This window comes from Lutra lutra, chromosome 16 (genome assembly GCF_902655055.1).
Source record: "Lutra lutra chromosome 16, mLutLut1.2, whole genome shotgun sequence".
Lineage (NCBI taxonomy): Eukaryota > Metazoa > Chordata > Mammalia > Carnivora > Mustelidae > Lutra > Lutra lutra.
In genome coordinates this window covers 58,069,567-58,087,032 of record NC_062293.1, presented here as the reverse complement: position 1 = coordinate 58,087,032, position 17,466 = coordinate 58,069,567, and the positions used below count along the sequence as shown (strand labels likewise).

At 45.9% G+C, this 17,466-nt stretch overlaps 1 protein-coding gene and 1 non-coding gene across 2 annotated transcripts; both read right to left on the bottom strand.

Annotated features, from left to right (window-relative positions):
* Positions 1 to 4,721: 4,721 nt before the first annotated feature.
* TRNAK-CUU (transfer RNA lysine (anticodon CUU)) lies at positions 4,722 to 4,794 on the bottom strand. Its single transcript has one exon. It is a non-coding gene; the product is annotated as a tRNA-Lys (tRNA).
* A 505-nt stretch (positions 4,795 to 5,299) lies between these two features.
* Positions 5,300 to 5,875, bottom strand: LOC125086717 (guanine nucleotide exchange factor subunit RIC1-like). Its single transcript, XM_047706048.1, has 2 exons — positions 5,825 to 5,875; positions 5,300 to 5,566 (listed from the first exon to the last, which is right to left on the bottom strand). The coding sequence occupies exons 1-2, from the start codon at positions 5,873 to 5,875 to the stop codon at positions 5,300 to 5,302; spliced, it is 318 nt and encodes a 105-aa protein (XP_047562004.1).
* Between the last annotated feature and the right edge of the window lie 11,591 nt (positions 5,876 to 17,466).

The following is a 17,466-nucleotide window of genomic DNA, read 5'->3' as shown; positions in this document are numbered from 1 at the left end:
GTCCTGTGTCTGTGCTTTGTCCTAGTAGAGTGACTCTCGTCCGCCACCCCACCCCCACCAGCATGCTGTGGGGTGAGCTGCCCCTTTTCCAGGCGTCTTTTGACTTGGCCCCATGAATTGGACTGCCCTTAATGCTGTGTGCGCATGGAGTATGAGTGAACTGTACAAAATTTCGGAGTGATATTCCTCTTCTGAATCTTTAAGTGTGTTCAGAGAGGACCAAACCCGGCTCAGCTTTGTCGGCCACTGGACATTTCCCCATGCGGTGTTCAGGGCCAAGAGCATCCATCCACACACACACAGCCCTGTTAGCCACCAACTCCAGGGGTGCTCACAATCTGAAAACAAACCCTGGATCATCAGAGAGGGCAGGAAACTCACCAGAATTAAACATCACAAAGATGTTAGTCTTAATGAGAAACCAGTCATAAAAAGAATGTCCGCGAATGTATGTCTAGTCCTGGTGACACTCCCAACACTTGGGCCCTCTCTTTCCTTCCCATTTTTTTTTTTAAGATTTTATTTATTTGACAGAGATCACAAGTAGGCAGAGAGGCAGGCAGAGAGAGAGAGAGGAAGGGAAGCAGGCTCCCCGCTGAGCAGAGAGCCCGATGTGGGGCTCGATCCCAGGACCCTGAAATCATGACCTGAGCCGAAGGCAGAGGCTTTAACTCTCTGAGCCACCCAGGCGCCCCTTTTCTTCCCATTTCCACTTCATCCCGTCACCCAAACTCACCCTCTCCTCAACTTCCCTTTGTCTGTTAATGAAACCAGCCTTGAAACCCCTGATTCCTTTGTCTCCAATGGCTCCAGTATCCTATCCCTCTCTACCCCCATAATCCAGCCTGCCAGGCTCCTCTGTATCTCACCCCATGGACATCTATTCCAGAATGTGCTGCTATTTGGATGAGGAAGACACAGGATTTTTGAACCAGGTAAACTTGGCTTTGAATTAATCTCTGCCATTACTAGATGTTGAAACTTAGACCAATTCCTTACTGTCATCTTTAAAAAGGAGATAGGGGCGCCTGGGTGGCTCAGTCATTAAGGGTCTGTCCCCGCATCTGGCTCCCTGCTCAGCGGGAAGCCTGCTTCTCCCTCTCCCACTCCCCCCTGCTTGTGTTCCCTCTCTCACTGTGTCTCTTTCTGTCAAATAAATAAATTCTTAAAAAAAAATAAAAATAAATAAGAAGGGGGATAGGAATGGAGACTTCAAAGACTCATTCAAATGGATATTAACAGGACAATGTAGTGGGAGGGAGGGGGGGAAGAGGCATCACGAAATGCAATAGGTTGAAACTTGTTTCTTAGTCTACAAGTTCATTTACAAGCGAGAGAGGTCTTTCTCCATAGTAATTTTTCCTGACAGTCTAGGCTGCTTTGCCCCCAAAAGAGAAAGTTCACAGACCATTGTTTTGCACAGTCTAGGTCATAAGTCCAAACTCCTTCCCTCTGGGTGGTTCCAGCCCGTGAACCTGTTTTGTTCTAAACTGTTTTGTTCCATCTGCAGAGGGCTGATATGAAGCATTTTTTTTTATTTGATTGAATTCCAAAATTTGCAAATCAAGAACTATCCAACACCAGTAGCCAGCAGGGAAACACAAACCAGAATCATAAGGAGATACCACTTCCCAACCATCAGAATGACCCAAATCAAAAAGACAGACAATACCAAATGTTGGTGAGGACACAGAGACATGGGAACGCTCAGTCGTTTCTGGGGGGAATAGAAAATCGTGCAGGCACTCTGAGAAATCATTTGCCACTTAAAAAAAAAGATTCTATTTATTTATTTGACAGAGAGAGACACAGTGAGAGAGAGAACACAAGCAGGCAGAGTGGGAGAGGAAGAAGTAGGCTTCCCGCTGAGCAGGGAGCCCAGTGCTCTGTGGGGCTTGATCCCAGGACCCTGGGATTATGATCTGAGCCGAAGGTAGACGCTTAATGACTAAACCACCCAGGCACCCCCACTTGCCACTTTCTTAAAAAGTTAACTATAGGGACACCTGGGTGTCTCAGTCAGTTAAGTCTCAGACTCTTCATTTGGGCTCAGATCTTAATGTCCTCATCGTCCAAGCCCCAAGCTTGACTCTGCCCTGGGCATGGAGCCTATCTAGAAAAATAAAAGGAATGCAACCGTGTGCGTGAACCTTGAAAACATTACCCTCAGACACAGACACCACATTTTGTAGGATCCCATTTATATGAAATATCTGTAAAAAACTAAACTTGGGAAACAGTAGTTGCCTGGGGTGAAGGCCAGGGTGGGGAAGGAGGGACAGCATGGGGATTAGCAGGAAATAGACATGAGGGTTCCTACTGAGATGATGAAAATGTTCTAAAATTGACTCATTGTGATGGTTGCCCAACTCGGTAAGCTTACTAAAAAAAAAAAAAAAAAAAACAAAAAAACAAAAAAACACTGAATTTTATACTGTGAGTGACATGATTTGCAAAATAAACCTTATTAAAGTGCTTTTTTATTTTATTTTTTTTAAAGATTTTTATTTATTTATTTGACAGAGAGAAATCACAAGTAGGCAGAGAGGCAGGCAGAGAGAGAAGGAAGCAGGCTCCCTGCTGAGCAGAAAGCCCGATGCGGGGCTCGAACCCAGGACCTGGGATCATGACCTGAGCCAAAGGCAGCGGCTTAACCCACTGAGCCACCCAGGCGCCCCTAAAGTGCTTTTTTAAAAAATAGGGGGGAAAAGAGCTATCACATGAAAATCCACATTTCCAGTTTCCCCTGAAAAATTGGAAGATCGGGAAATTCGAGGACAATTGGGTGGTGCCTGAGCTGCTGCTCCTTCTTAGACAAAGCACGTGGCCCCAGAGCTCCTCAGCCACCACGAACCCCGTGGTCCCTCAGAGCTGACCTGCTTTACTCAGTGACATTCTTTGCCTGGTCTTTTTAAGTATCGATAAGAGGTTTTCAGTCCTTGTTATTCCTGTTGAGGAATTTCAGGCCAGATCACTCCAGAGAGATAGAATAGTGGTATTTTTGAGTTGAAAAGTTGTTTCCCTGGGGGCACTGGCCGGCTAGGTGGGTAGAGCGCTCGACTCTTGGTCCTGAGTTCAAGCCCCACGTTAGGCACGGAGCCTACCAAAAGGAAATAGAAAAGAAAAGAAAAAAAAAGTGTTTCCCTGGCGGTGGTGAAGAAGTCAGAGGTTTAAATTTGAGTGTCCACAAGAGGTACTGATAGGGGTCCCTTTTCAACACGATTCTTTGGCCGGGAGTATCTTGGGGCACAAACTATTGTAATGACCGCGACACAGCTCTTCTGGGGAATAATGCTGGACGGACCCGAGGGTTCAGTGCTCACCTGTGGACATCTTCAATCAGCACGAATAATGGGAAAACCATTGCAGAGACTCCCATGAGCTGAGAAAGAAAAAAACCTTCTAGAATTTTCTTGGGCCTCTTACACTCTGGAATTCTGAGGGGAAAGAAAAAACCAAACGAGCCTGAAATTTCCTCATTAAGACTTCTGTCCAATCATGCAGGATAAGGCTAAGTCAGATCTAATGTGATTTAGACAAATGAAAGCATGAGAGTTCCTGCATCCTAATGTCTTAGGGCAAGTCACACCTGTGGCAAATACTTTTTTTTTTTTTTTGGCAAATGCCTATTGAGTGTCTTTTGTGTCTAGGGATGGTGCCAGGTACCAAGGAAATGACTATGTCAACATAGGCACAGTCCCTACCCCTAAGGAGCATACCATCTAGCAGGAAATATGAGCAAATAGGCAGATAATTATAATTACAGATAACTATATGATTATAGAGCAGGGGTTCTTAATCTGGAGTCCATGGAAACCTAAAGAATTTAATTCTATAAAACTTTGAATCATATGCAACGTTTACTGCACGCTTTTGTCTTTTCTTTTTTTCTGGGGAGATCTACAGATCTTCACAGATTCTCAGACAGGCCTCTGGTCCAAAGAGTTTTGTGGGAATGCAACACAGTATGACAAGTACTATACTATGGGAAATACAGCAAAATCCAGGGACCCCTAAGAGGGACACTTAACTCAGAATGGTGGCAGGGGTGGGGATGCGGAAAGTTCCAGAAAGTCTCCCTAGAGAAATTTTTTCTTTTGAAAATATAATCTGAGTATGACGTGAGCCAGATAAACAGGGGGGAAAAATTCTTTCAGAGAAAACAGCAAGGGGGATGATGGCAGAGTTTTAATTTGAAGAGTAATGGGACCCATGACTGGGTCTGTGTTTTGGAAGGATCACTCTGGTTACAGTGTGGAGGGTAGATTGAACCAGGGTACGAGGCCGCTGCGCCAAGGCTGAGAGATGCTGGTGACCTGGTCCCAGCAGGCTGGAAAGATGTGGTGGGTTGTGGGGATTGGTGGTGCGAGGATTAAGGGAGGTATTTTAAATGCCAAGCCAATGCATGAATGGATGGATCACAGTGCCTCGTACAATGCTTGATGCATCATAAATGGATTCCCTTCCTCTTTCGTGTCCTGAACTAAAAACCCTCCCTTGCTGAATCCTGCACACACATTTTTATAGAAAGACCTATCTAAAACTCCTTATGCATTTTTGCCTTCGTCCCTGTACCCTCCACCAAGACCAGTGCTGTCCCATGAAAATGAAGGTGAGCCATCCACGCACACCACATATGTCAGCTTAAACTTTCCAGGAGCTGTATTCCAAAACTAATGTGAAATGACTGAAGTTGATTAATTTTTTAAAAGTAGGCTCCACGCCCAACATGGGGCTTGAACTCATGGCCCTGAAATCAAGAGTCTCATGCTCTACCGACTGAGCCAGCCAGGCGCCCCTGGAATTAAGTATTAACCCACCGTGGAGAGAATATTACATTTCCACATGTAGTCAATTAAAAATCATTACCAGGATGTTATACATTCTTTTCCTTGTGCTAAGAGTCAAAATCAAATGGGTGTTTTAGACCTACAGCACATTTTATTCCCGACCTGCCACACTTTTAAATGTTCAAGAGTTGGGGAGCCTGGGTGGCTCAATCAGTTAAGTGTCTGACTTCGGCTCAGTTCATGATCTTGGGGTCCTGGGATAGGGCCCCTTGTGGGGCTCCACATTCAGCGGCACATCTGCTTGCCCCTCCCGCCCCTCCACCAGCTCATGCTCTGTCTCTTATTCAAATAAATAAATAAAATCTTAAAAAATAAAATGCTCAAGAGTGACCTGTGGCTAGCAGTAACCATAGAAGACAGAGCACAGTGCTAGATGGTAAACTCCTTACAGGCAAGGCCAGTGTGTTCAGCTGGTGTTCCCAGGAACTAGCTCAGGGCTTGATACAGAGTCAATGCCCAGGAATTGCTTGTTGGACAGAAGGCTGGATGGGTGGATGCATGGATGCATGTATGAAGGCATGGATGGAAAGATGGACGGATGGATGGATGGATGGTTGGATCGATGGACAGACGGACAGATGGGTGGATGGATGGATGGATGGATGCATGGATGCATGGATGCATGTCTGAAGGCATGAATGGAAAATGGATGGATGGATGGATGGATGGATGGATGGAAGGACAGACGGACAGATGGGTGGATGGATGGATGGATGGATGCATGGATGCATGGATGCATGTATGAAGGCGTGGATGGAAAGATGGACGGATGGATGGATGGATGGATCGATCGATGGACAGATGGACAGATGGGTGGATGGATGGATGGATGGATGCATGGATGCATGTCTGAAGGCATGAATGGAAAATGGATGGATGGATGGATGGGTGGATGGATGGAAGGATGGATGGATGGATGGAAGGATGGATGATAGATGGATGGATGGATGGATGGACAGATAGATGGGTGGATGGATGGATGGATGGATGGATGAATGGATGGACGGATGGAAGGATCGATGCATGGATGAGGACATCCCTTCCAGCTTCTCAGATGTCACTTCAGCTGAGTCAGAGAAGGTGGGCAGGATCACAGCAGTTGAGAATGGTGGGCTGCCAGAGCCAGGAAGCAAGGGACCAAAGCACAGGCAATGAAAACCAATACCAGGAAACAGTGGGAAGTAACAACATTTGACTAAAGTATGGGCAGCACGTACTTTTTACCAGAAAAGAAGGTGGGAGGTGATCTTGGAGTTTGCTGAAAGCTGACAGCCAACCCTACACATCTGGAGATTCTCAAGCTGTTTTTTTGTTGTTGTTGTTGTTGTTGTTGTTTTTTAATCAAAGGCATGTTTTGTTTAAAATATCCTGTCTGGGGGATCCTGAGTGGCACAGTCAGTTAATTGTCTGATTCTTGGTTTCAGCTCAGGTCCTGATCTCAGGACGTGAGATGGAGCCCAGCATGGGGTCTGCCTGGCATTCTCTCTCCCTCTCCTTCTGCCTCTCCCACTCATGCTCGCTCCCTCTCTCTCTTTCTCTCGCTAAAATAATAAATAAATAAATAATTTTTAAAGATTAAAAAAATAAAATAAGGGCGGCTTGGTTGATGAAGCGTCTGCCTTCGGTTCATGTTATGAGCTCAGGGTCCTGGGATCGAGTTCCCGCATTGGGCTCCCTGCTCAGCGGGGAGTCTGCTTCTCCCTCTGCCTGCAGCTCCCCCTGCTTGTGCTCTCTCTCCAACCAATAAATAAATAAAATCTTAAAAAAAAAAATCCCTCTGATACAGGGAGGATCCTTAATCTCTCTGAGCCTTAGTTTACTTGTATGCAAAACAAGGACACCACCACCCACTTCACAGGGTTGCAGGAGGGTTAACACAACATGTGGCACATATGAAGCTTTCAGCACCAATTAGCAGACGGAAATATTGCTCCTTATTATTACAAGCACAGTCGTCATCAGTATCATTCCCTTTCTAAAGGACTTATACACAGTCTTTCCCCAGGAGTTGACAGCGTTCCTCCATGGCTCTCCACGGATGTATATTTAAAAAAGATACATGAGGGAGCCACCTGGGAGGCTCAGTTGATTACACGCCCGACTCTTGATTTCAGCTCAGAGCATGATCTCAGGGTCGTCAGCTCGAGCTCTGCATCCGGCTCCACGCTTAGCAGGGGATCTGTTAAAGATTCTCTCTCTATCTCTCTCTCTCCTCAATCTCTCTTGCCTCCTCCCTCCCACTCTGCTTGCACACTCTCTTGGGGGGAAAAAGATATATGATGAATACACAACCAGCAGAGAAAGAAAACCATCTAAAGCTATCAAAGTTCTTACAAAAGGTAAATGAGGAATGTAAGATAGACAAACATGCTAACTGGAAGTAATATGCAGACCCAAACCACACAGACAGCTGCTACACAAAAGCCCAATCTGACAGACCTGCAGATACTGCTACATACTTAGGTGCATTTGCTCTGTATATTTCTTTTTTTTTTTTTTAAGATTTTATTTATCTGACAGAGAGAGATCACAAGCGGGCAGACAGGCAAGCAGAGAGAGAGAGAGGAGGAAGCAGGCTCCCTGCAGAGCAGAGAGCCCGATGTGGGACTCGATCCCAGGACCCTGAGATCATGACCTGAGCTGAAGGCAGAGGCTTAACCATTGAGCCACCCAGGTGCCCCTGCTCTGTATATTTCAACAAGAGAAACATGAAGCAGTAAATGATAACTCCAACATTCACAATGCACCTTGATTATGCATGGGGCCTTTCACAGTGACTAGGGTGACACAGTGGGAGACTGTCTGGACTCAGCCATCAGTTGAATTGGCTCTACCCCTCACAACGACGTGACCTTGGCCAAGTGACACAGCCTCTCAAGGCCTCAGCATTTCACCTGTAAAATGGGGAGGATGATAGCATGGAACCACAGGATTGTCCAAAGGATTAAATTAGACAATGTTCGCAAAGTCTTGGCTGAGCATTGACTACTAGAAAGTCTTCTCAATAGAAGCTAGCTATTCGGGGCGCCTGGGTGGCTCAGTCAGTTAATTATCTGCCTTCGGCTCAGGTCATGATCTTGGGGTCCTGAGATCGAGTCCCACATCGGGCTCCCTGCTCAGCAGGGATTCTGCTGCTCCTTCCTGTTCCTTCTCTCCCTCTAAAATAAATAAATAATCTTGAAAAAAAAATCTAGCTATCTTGCAGTGCTCCCACTGGGATCTGATCAAGTCTCTGGGCCCAACCATCAATTTACAGAAAACACAGGGGACAGAAGAACACGTTAAACCACACCAGAAGAATGCAGTCAGCAAAACCCAGACTGTGGGCAACACCACAGGACAACCCAGCTGGTTTTCTTCAGCAAATAAACTGCAAAGAAAAAAAATACTCAACAACAAAAAAATGAGGCTTTGCTGTAGATTAAAAGAGATCTAAAAGGCATATCAACCATGCAAAATGCGTAAACCTTTTCTGGATCCTGAGTCAAGCAATCAAACAAACTCTATTTGACATATGTATGTACATACGTGCATAATATAAAATTTATGATCCGAGTGGAAATTTTAATGTTGACTGAATACAGGATGATTATGAATTATTATTAAATTTTTTATGTGTGGTGGTGGTATTATGGTGATGTAAAAATAAAGAGTCCTTTTGTTTTAGAGGTGTGCATGAGAATATTTACAGATGGAAGAATATGGTGTCCGGAATTTACTCTAAGATGACAAAGGTGGGGAGGCACCTGGTGGCTCAGTCGGAAGAGCATGGGGCTTTCGATCTTGGGGATGTAAGTTCGAGCCCCATATTGAATGTAGTGATTACTTAAAACTTTTTAAAAAAATCTATGGGGCACATGGGTGGCGTCAGTAAAAAGACCCTCAGTTTAAGCATCTGCCTTCGGCTCAGGTCATGATCCCAGGGTCCTGGGATCGAGCCCTGAATCAGGCTCCTTGCTCAGCGGGGAGCTGCTTCTCCCCCTCTTGTCCCCTGCTTGTGTTCCCTCTCTTGCTGTTCTCTGTCAAATAAGTAAACAAAATCTTTAAAATAAATACATAAATAAATAAAAATAAAAATAAATTTTAAAAAATCCAAGAAAACAAGTAAAGTGGCAAAGGGACAGAAGAGAGGGCATAGATGACTTTGTCCACGAGTTCCTGAGTGGGGCGCTGGGCAGAGGGGGGTTCGTGATTACCTGTCTTAGTCCAGTTAGGCTACTCTAAAAGGATTCCATAGAATTGGTGGTTTATAAACAACAGAAATTCATTTCGCACAGTCTGGAGGCTGGAAGCCCAAGTCAGCATATTTGCTGTCTGGTGAGGGCCGCTTCCTGGTTTGTAGACACCAGTCTCCTGGCTGCGTCGTCACATGGTTGGAAGAGCAAGGAGCTCTCCGGGGTCTTTAAAAAGGAAGGGCACTAGTCCCATTCCCAAGGGCTCCGCCCTTTGGACCTACTCACCGCCCAGAGGCCTGCTTCCTAGCCCCATCACAGGAGGGGCTACGATTTCAACATACAAACTTGGCAGGGGAGCGTAAACATTCATTCTGTTGTACTACTGGTCTCTCTACGTTAGCATATATTTGAAATCCTCCATAACTAACATCTACAGATCATTTCTTAAAAAAGATTTTATTTATTTATTTGACAGAGAGAGACACAGCGAGAGAGGGAACACAAGCAGGGGGAGTGGGAGAGGGAGAAGCAGACTTCCTTCTGAGCAAGGAGCCCAATGTGGGACTCGATCCCAGGACCCTGGGATCATGACCCGAGCCAAAGGCAGAAGCCCAACGACTGAGCCACCCAGGCACCCCTCAAAAGTCATTTTTGTTGATATGACTTATACTGGGAGGGCTGGATCTTAGAGGAAAGGACGTGAGATCCTAGAGAAAATAAGAAATTATTCAGCGTGATGTTCACAACCCCGCCCAAGGTGGTCTCAACTTACCTGTCCAAATTCTTGTCTCCTCCCTTTCAACGGGGTGGCTTTCTCCATAATGGCCTCTTCTTGGTCTTCCCCACCCACTTTGCTTCTTTCTGGCCATTTTCCCTCCTTTGCTGGTGCTGTTTCCAGTTGGAGAGGTCCCTTCTCTACTCAGCCACCGGGCCAGGTTCTCCCCAGCGTATGGGCTGAGCCAACTCCCCTCCTCCCCGAAGCTTCATGCAACACTCCAGCCAAAGTTTCTTTGAGTTCCTGTTGTCCTTAAGCCTACTTGTTTCCTGCCTGCTCACACCTCTCCTCTAAATTACAATTTAAGCTTCTTCAGGGCAGTATCGTCCCTCCCTGAAGGCAGAACACAAAGTATGGCCCCGTCCTCCAAATACGTAATCAATAGCCGATAATTGGTTCAGCTCGTGATCCCAAATCCCCCCAGTTGCTCTGGTATTCTCATCTCCACCTTGTCCTGATGACTCAGCAAACTGGATTAATCCTAATTCCTCGAACATACCCTCAGGCTTGGCCACCAACCACCCTGATTTGGTCTCAATGCTTTCTCTCTCTTTCCAGGGCCTTCCCCAGATCTGTACCTATCAAAATTCCGTCTATTCTTGGAAGCTTGTCTCTTGTACCTCCTCCTCCAATGGGCCTCACCTCTGCTCCCCATCCCCCCTCCCACCCAACCAAATGTAATTATTATTTTTTTCTTTTTGTTTCTAGAGTCTCAAATTCTGCTAGAGTTTTGGCGGGAGGAAATCACCGCACACTTTGAGACTCTCCCGGGACCTGTGGGCAGTCTCTCCTCACCCTTTAAAGGCACAGGTGCACACACGACATCATAGTTAATTTTGTGAGGGAGGCTCATGGACCCAGGTTCCATTCCTGCCCAGGTCCCTTCCTTATAACATTGATCATAATCTTTCCAGTGCTCAGGTTATTCAAGACTTTTTTTTTTCTGGATTATGAGCATCTTCAGGGGACAATCAACAACAACAACACTCCTTGCTTAACTTCATATCCCCAAGGCACCTGGCAGGTTGCCTGAAAGATGTCTGTTGGGATCCCATTTGTATCTGAGCAAGAATATTCCAGATCCCCTGACTCATTTTCTTCTTGAAAGAAGTCTGGCCACAGATGGCTGCGAAGCCATCCACGGGATCATGGGATGGTGTGGCAGGAAGCCTTGCGGAAACTCTCCTGGGTGAGAAACACCGCTGGGGAGCTCACGCAAACGCCCTCACTACCCCCCCCCCCCCGCCAATGTTAAAATCAAGTTTTCAGAGTTCATTGTGCAGCATTTTGGGCCCATTAGGAAATGGTAGTTCCTGCTCTGCCCTTAGATGTGCTCATAAAAGGAGATTTCCTAATTTCCTTCTATTGAGAGCATCAATGGCTGTGAGCCCACTGATAGCAACGCAACTTTCCGTTGAAGGAATCTGGACCTTTACGGGTGGAGGAGGCTGTAGGAGGCCCCCGGTCCCGGGTTCACAGACGCGGTGCCGAGTCAGAGCCTTGCCAGGGAGCTCACAGCAGGTCAGGCTGAGCCAGGAATCGCCCTTAGCCGCTTGCCCACTCTCCACCCGGGGTTCTCTGCACATCGGCATCGTCGGCCTTGGCAATTTTGTGGTGCACCTACTGTGTGCAGAGCTCCTATTGTGTGTGGAGAAAAGTAGGGCAGAGCATCTCAGGAAGGGTCACAGAATTCCCGAGTTGCTAATGTGTTTAGGTGGGGGTTGGGGAGGGTCGGGAAAGAGCGCAGGGAAATGGCGCTGGTGCTCAGTTTGGACACAAGTATGGAGAAGTGGGCAAAGAGCATTAAGATAGTGGGAGCTACATCGAGAAGCCTGAGAAAGACTCAAATAGAAGGATGCCCATTTTTCTCCCCAAAGTGTCTATTCGTGAATCAAAGAGACCTCCAGTTATCTTCTCTTCCCTACAATGCCTGACAGCCTGTGAAAATGCTTAAAACTTCTTCCAGATCCCTAGCTGGGGGCCAGATGCTGGGTTTGTGCTAGAAGCAGGTAATATCCAGGGAACGTTTAGCATACTGGTTAAACAGAGACGCTTTGGAGACACAGCATGAGCTCAAACATCAGCTCGGGAGGGACTTGAACCTGGACAAGTCCCTCAGCCTCTCTGGGTCTGCATCAACTTCCTGCACGTCAGGGTCATGATGTAGGTTCAGGGGCGGGTAAGCCCGGTGCCTGGCAAGCAGGTAACCCCTCAGTAGATGACAGCTATTGTCATTCTTGCTCCCTTGTCTCCCTCGTCCCAGCTCCTGAGTCAACAGGAAGTTGGCCGAGAGACAGATGAGCTCTCCTGGACACACCTGGAGTCAAGGTCTATTAAAAGTTCCTCTATCTCTCTTCATAGCTACATCTTTCATTGCAGGGGGCAGAATTTGGAGGAGCTAAACTGGGAACGGAAAATTTGCCTCTGACAAAAGGTATGTGCAGACACATGTTTGCAAGTGAGGTCAAGGTTTCAAAATACCCCTGCCCTGACAGATGAGTCAAGCCCCATGCAGCGGTCTTACTGTTTACCATGCATGACGGCACATTCTTGCAGCAGCGACGGATGGGGTCGCTTGCCAGGAGTTATATTGGACGGGGTTACTCATTGGAAAATGTGGCTCCGATGGAGATCTGAACTTGGACGTCCAGGGATTTTACCCAAAATAAGCTGAATTCCTGAGTTATAACTGTCAAAGAAACACAGCCAAGGGCTCTGGGGGCCAGAGTGGCACGCACAGAGCAGTTCCTGCTCGGGAATGTGGGTCCAGGCAGGGGATGCTCGTGGCTTTCAGTAGGAAGGCACGGGGCACTGGGCTCGCCTGACCCTCTCGTGGCGCTTACCATGACTGCCGAGGATGGTTGCCAATGGGTTTGCCCTTTGTCCTTTGATTCTGTTTTCACCCCCTCCCTCAGCAACTACTTTGTGATCCCCTAATAATGACGGCTAGCGTGTGCTAGGTACTCATTACGAGCCGGGCGCTGTGCTGAGCCCCTATCATCCTTCCAACAGCTCTAGGAAGTGGTATTGGGAGACAGCAGGGCTGACGTTTCTAGCGCTACTGCAACTGAGAAGTGTAAGAAGACGGAAATTTGTTATTCTATCTATAACGAATCTGGTCTTCTTCCCAAGTCTCCGGCTGGCTCCGTTCACCTGTGATGGGGTGAAGTGAATTAATCCAATGGACTCTCTGTCTGATCTGAGGATTTAAATAGTCCTTGGCGGGGGGGTGGGGTGGGTGTGACTCAGCTGGTAGGACATGTGACTCTTGATTTTGAGATCCTAAGTTCGAGCCCCATGTTGCGGCAGGCAGGGAGTCATTATACCCAGCAATGAATTCTGTTCTCCTTCGAGATCTCTCTTTCCTTACTGTTTCATCAAACTGCTTATATCTTTTGTTGTTGTTAAATTGTTTAAGCTCCTTTGGGAGCACGGATGGTGCCTATATTCTGTTGAGTTCTGCAAACTGAATCTGGAGTCTAGTCTAGAGAAGGATGGCAGGTGTTGGCAGACAAAAAGGTTCATATCTCTAATCTATTAGGAGCTTCTTTTTTTTTAAGATTTTATTTATTTTTTTGAGAGAGACAGAGTGAGAGAGAGAGCATGGCAGGGGGAGTTCAGAGGGAGAAGCAGACTCCCCATGGAGCTGGGAGCCTAATGTGGGACTCAATCCCGGGACTCTGAGCCGAAGGCAGTTGCTTAACCCACTGAGCCACCCAGGCCCGACAACTTTTAAAAAAATTTTGATCATAGGGGCGCCTGGGTGGCTCAGTGGGTTAAGCCGCTGCCTTCGGCTCAGGTCATGATCTCGGAGTCCTGGGATCGAGTCCCACGTCGGGCTCTCTGCTCAGCGGGGAGCCTGCTTCCTCCTGTCTCTCTGCCTGCCTCTCTGCCTGCTTGTGATCTCTCTCTGTCAAATAAATAAATAAAATCTTTAAAAAAAATTTTTGATCATAAAGTGTATGCTATATACATATATATGTATATGTAATAAATATTTTATAGATTTATAATATGTATTTTTATATTATATATATTTAAGTACCCAGAGGGAGAGAGAGGGATTGGGGTCGAGAGACAAGGAGAGAAGTTGGGCTTTTCTAAATATACTTTGTTTTGTAGATATGACTTTGGAACCAGGGAAATACTTGATATAACTATAACCAAATGAAAGTTTTGGGAAAGAGTCATCGCTAAAAATCTATAGTAGGGGCGCCTGGGTGGCTCAGTGGGTTAAGCCGCTGCCTTCGGCTCAGGTCATGATCTCAGGGTCCTGGGATCGAGCCCCGCATCGGGCTCTCTGCTCAGCAGGAAGCCTGCTTCCCTCTCTCTCTCTCTCTGCCTGCCTCTCTGTCTACTTGTGATCTCTCTCTCTGTCAAATAAATAAATAAAATCTTTAAAAAAAAAATCTATAGTAGATAAAAGAAATTAACCTAACTCTTTGTCCAAGGCATAACCGCATAGAGAAAAGCTATTTGAAGTGATATGAAAGCATAGAAACTTGAGTGTACTCTCCAAGGGGGATAGTCCAAGGACAAAAGAATTGTCAGAAGAAGAAGGAGGAGGAGGAGGAAGAGGAGAAGGAGAAGGAAGGACAGAAGGAAGAAGGGGGAAGGAGAGTAATCCTGAACCATTTCCATAATCACACTGTCGGTGGTAGTGTTGATGCTCGGTTCAGCGATGTAAGTAAGGGCAACTCTGTGACATTATCCTGAACGAGGATTTCCGTGTAGGAGATCCGTGCAGGTTCACAACAGAAGACAGACAAGGCTAAGGAAAAACATGGCAATATTGACTTTGAATCAGAAGTTTTAGCAAGAATTGATGATAATATCTTGTCATTAAAAAAAAAAATACAGCTGACCCTAGCACCACGGAGGTCTGAAATGTGTGGATCCACTCACAGGTGGAATTTTTTGATCAACACAGTACAGTTCAGTACATGTATTTTCTCTTCTTTATGATTTTCTTCACATGTCCTTTTCTCTGGCTTACTTTATGTAAGAATACAGCAGAGAAATGTAGGACATACAAAGTATGTGGTAGTTGACTGTTACTGGTAAGGCTTCGGTCTGCCTCGGGCTAAGCCTCCATTACCTTTCTTGGGAGTCAAGAGTTATGTACGTGGGTTTTCAACTGTAAGGGGCTTGGGTGCCCCCAACCCCTGCATTGTTCAAGGCTCAGCTGTATTTCCTGGCTCTGCCCGCCAGAAAGGCCGAGAAACAATGAGCACACCCGGGGGAATACAAACTGCAGTAAACACACACCGTCTCCCATTAAAGAAAGCAGGGCTCCTTGGAGAAATGACCCCTTCCAGGTCGGAGGCAGGAATACACAAGAAGAACTTGGAAACAAAATATCAAAGACTAAGGCTACGGCAAAAGGACTCAGAATTAAATCGGGAGGCATGATTTAATTCATCAGGCGTCCTGATAATGATGTCAGTGCATCGAAACATGTTAAATACGAATTTAGATACATGAGTTCATAGCGATGAAAACAACCAAAAAAGGGAATTCATTGGTTAACTGTGAAGACTTAGGTAAGCAAACAATGTCACGATTTGGAAAACAGAGGTAAAATAGAGGTAAAAAAAAAAAATCAAGTGTTCCTCTTGCCTTTCCTTGTACGAACCGCACCTTGGTAGGCAGCCTAAGAGTGGAGGAGCGAGACGTTTTCTCTTTATAGAAGTATTGCAGTGAAAAAATGACAAAGGATTGATAGAGCTGGAATGGTGCTTCTTTGCGAGCCCTGAAGATATCAGATGGAGGCAATCGTCATCAAGAGATGTGAAGTCACAAAGAGGAAAGCAACCCACCTTGTGTCTCGTGGTAGAAGTGTGCGATCCAAATAAAATATACACCGTAACGTCATATGTACATCACCAACCTAAATCCAATTGAGCTTCTGGGTCTCACTACCAGCTTACCAGAAATACAAAGAACAGACACAAATGTTAAACATCACTGCAGGAAAGCAATCTGCAAGATTCGTGCAAGTTTGTAGGACCAGGGACACAGTTTCTTCAACAATAAATTGTAAGGAAATTGAGGAGAAGGGAGAAAGAGAGATTGTAGGATCTGTAGGTCAGGGTCAAGAGATGACCTATCAATAAGTATAACGTACGGACCTTATTTGGAACTTAAGTCAAACGAACTGTAAAAAAAAATTATATATAAATATATGTTAAAAACATATGTATGTGTTTACGTTATATACAAAAAATTGGGAAAAATTGAACACTGATCGGCTATTTGATGATAGTAAGGAATCATCATAAATGTTTTAGGCATGATTTTGATATTGTGGTTATTTTTACAAAGAATCTAGAGATACATACTTAAATATTTAAGAGAAAATAATACAATGTTGGAACTCACTCAAAATAATCTGGGAGAAGGAGTGGATAGTCACTGTTGAACCAAGTTTGTCCATGAGTTAAGAATTGTTGGGGTGCCTGGGTGGCTCAGTCGTTGGGCGTCTGCCCTCTCCTCAGGTCATGATCCCAGAGTCCTGAGATCGAGCCCCGCATCGGGTTCCTTGCTCAGTGGGAAGCCTGCTTCTCCTTCTCCCACTCACCTTGCTTGTGCTCCCTCTCTCACTATGTCTCTCTCTGTCAAATAAATAAATGAAATCTTTAAAAAAAAATTGTTGGAAGCTGGGGGACCAATAGGTAATGGGGGGTGGTTCTTACCATACCATTCCTCTCTGCTTTTGCCGGTCTTTGAATTTTTCCATAATACAGTAAAAAATAAATAAGGTTCCAAAAAGGCATTTTTGATTACATGAATAGTGCATGCCTTTGGAAAGATTTAAATACTACAGAAGTGGAGAAAGTGAAAAGCAACACTTCCTTCACTCCCCGGCACCACGACTTCGGGAGGAATGAACAGGGCTCAAATGGCTTCTGGCGTCGTGTTTTGAATTACCACCACACATTGTCGCTGCACTGCTCTGAGGAGGGGACCCACGCCCGCTCCCTGCTGATGTCAGGCTTAGACCTGGACTCGTCTGACCAATGAACCTATGAGCAGAAGTGACCAGTCCAATGAAGAGCCAGCACATAGCTCTCTTTTCTCTCTGCCACGAGAGGAGTGATGCTCCAGAAGAAGGTTGAATCCCAGAGTAAAGATGACAGAGCCACACCCCGCACACGATACACTGCGATACACAGTAAACCTTTACTGATTCATCACTGGGATCTATCCTCCCCTCTCCCGGTTGATACAGTTTCCTTCCATGCCTTTTGCTATGCAGCCGTACATAAAACTTTTCCCACAAATGTTCTAAGTGTTGCTCTCTGGTTTGCTTTTATTTCTTGAAGCTCAATAATGTATCACCGGCATTTGAGTCTACCTGGAAATAAAACGCATCTGAATTCTCAAAGACCCCCAAACAGTTTCTTAATGCCAGCAATTTCTGTTTCTTTGAAATAGGGGTCAGTGGGGTGCCTGGGTGGCTCTGTCAGTTAAGCAACTGTTTCTTCATTTTGCCTCAGGTCATGATCTCAGGGTTGTGAGGTCGAGCCCTGTGTCGGGCTCCACGCTGGGTGTGGAGCCTGCTTAAGACTCGCTCCTTCCCTCTCACTCCGTGCCCCCCACCTCTGGCTTGGGTGTGTGCACTCTCTCTTTCTCTCTCAGAAAAAAAAAAAAAAAAGAAAAAAGA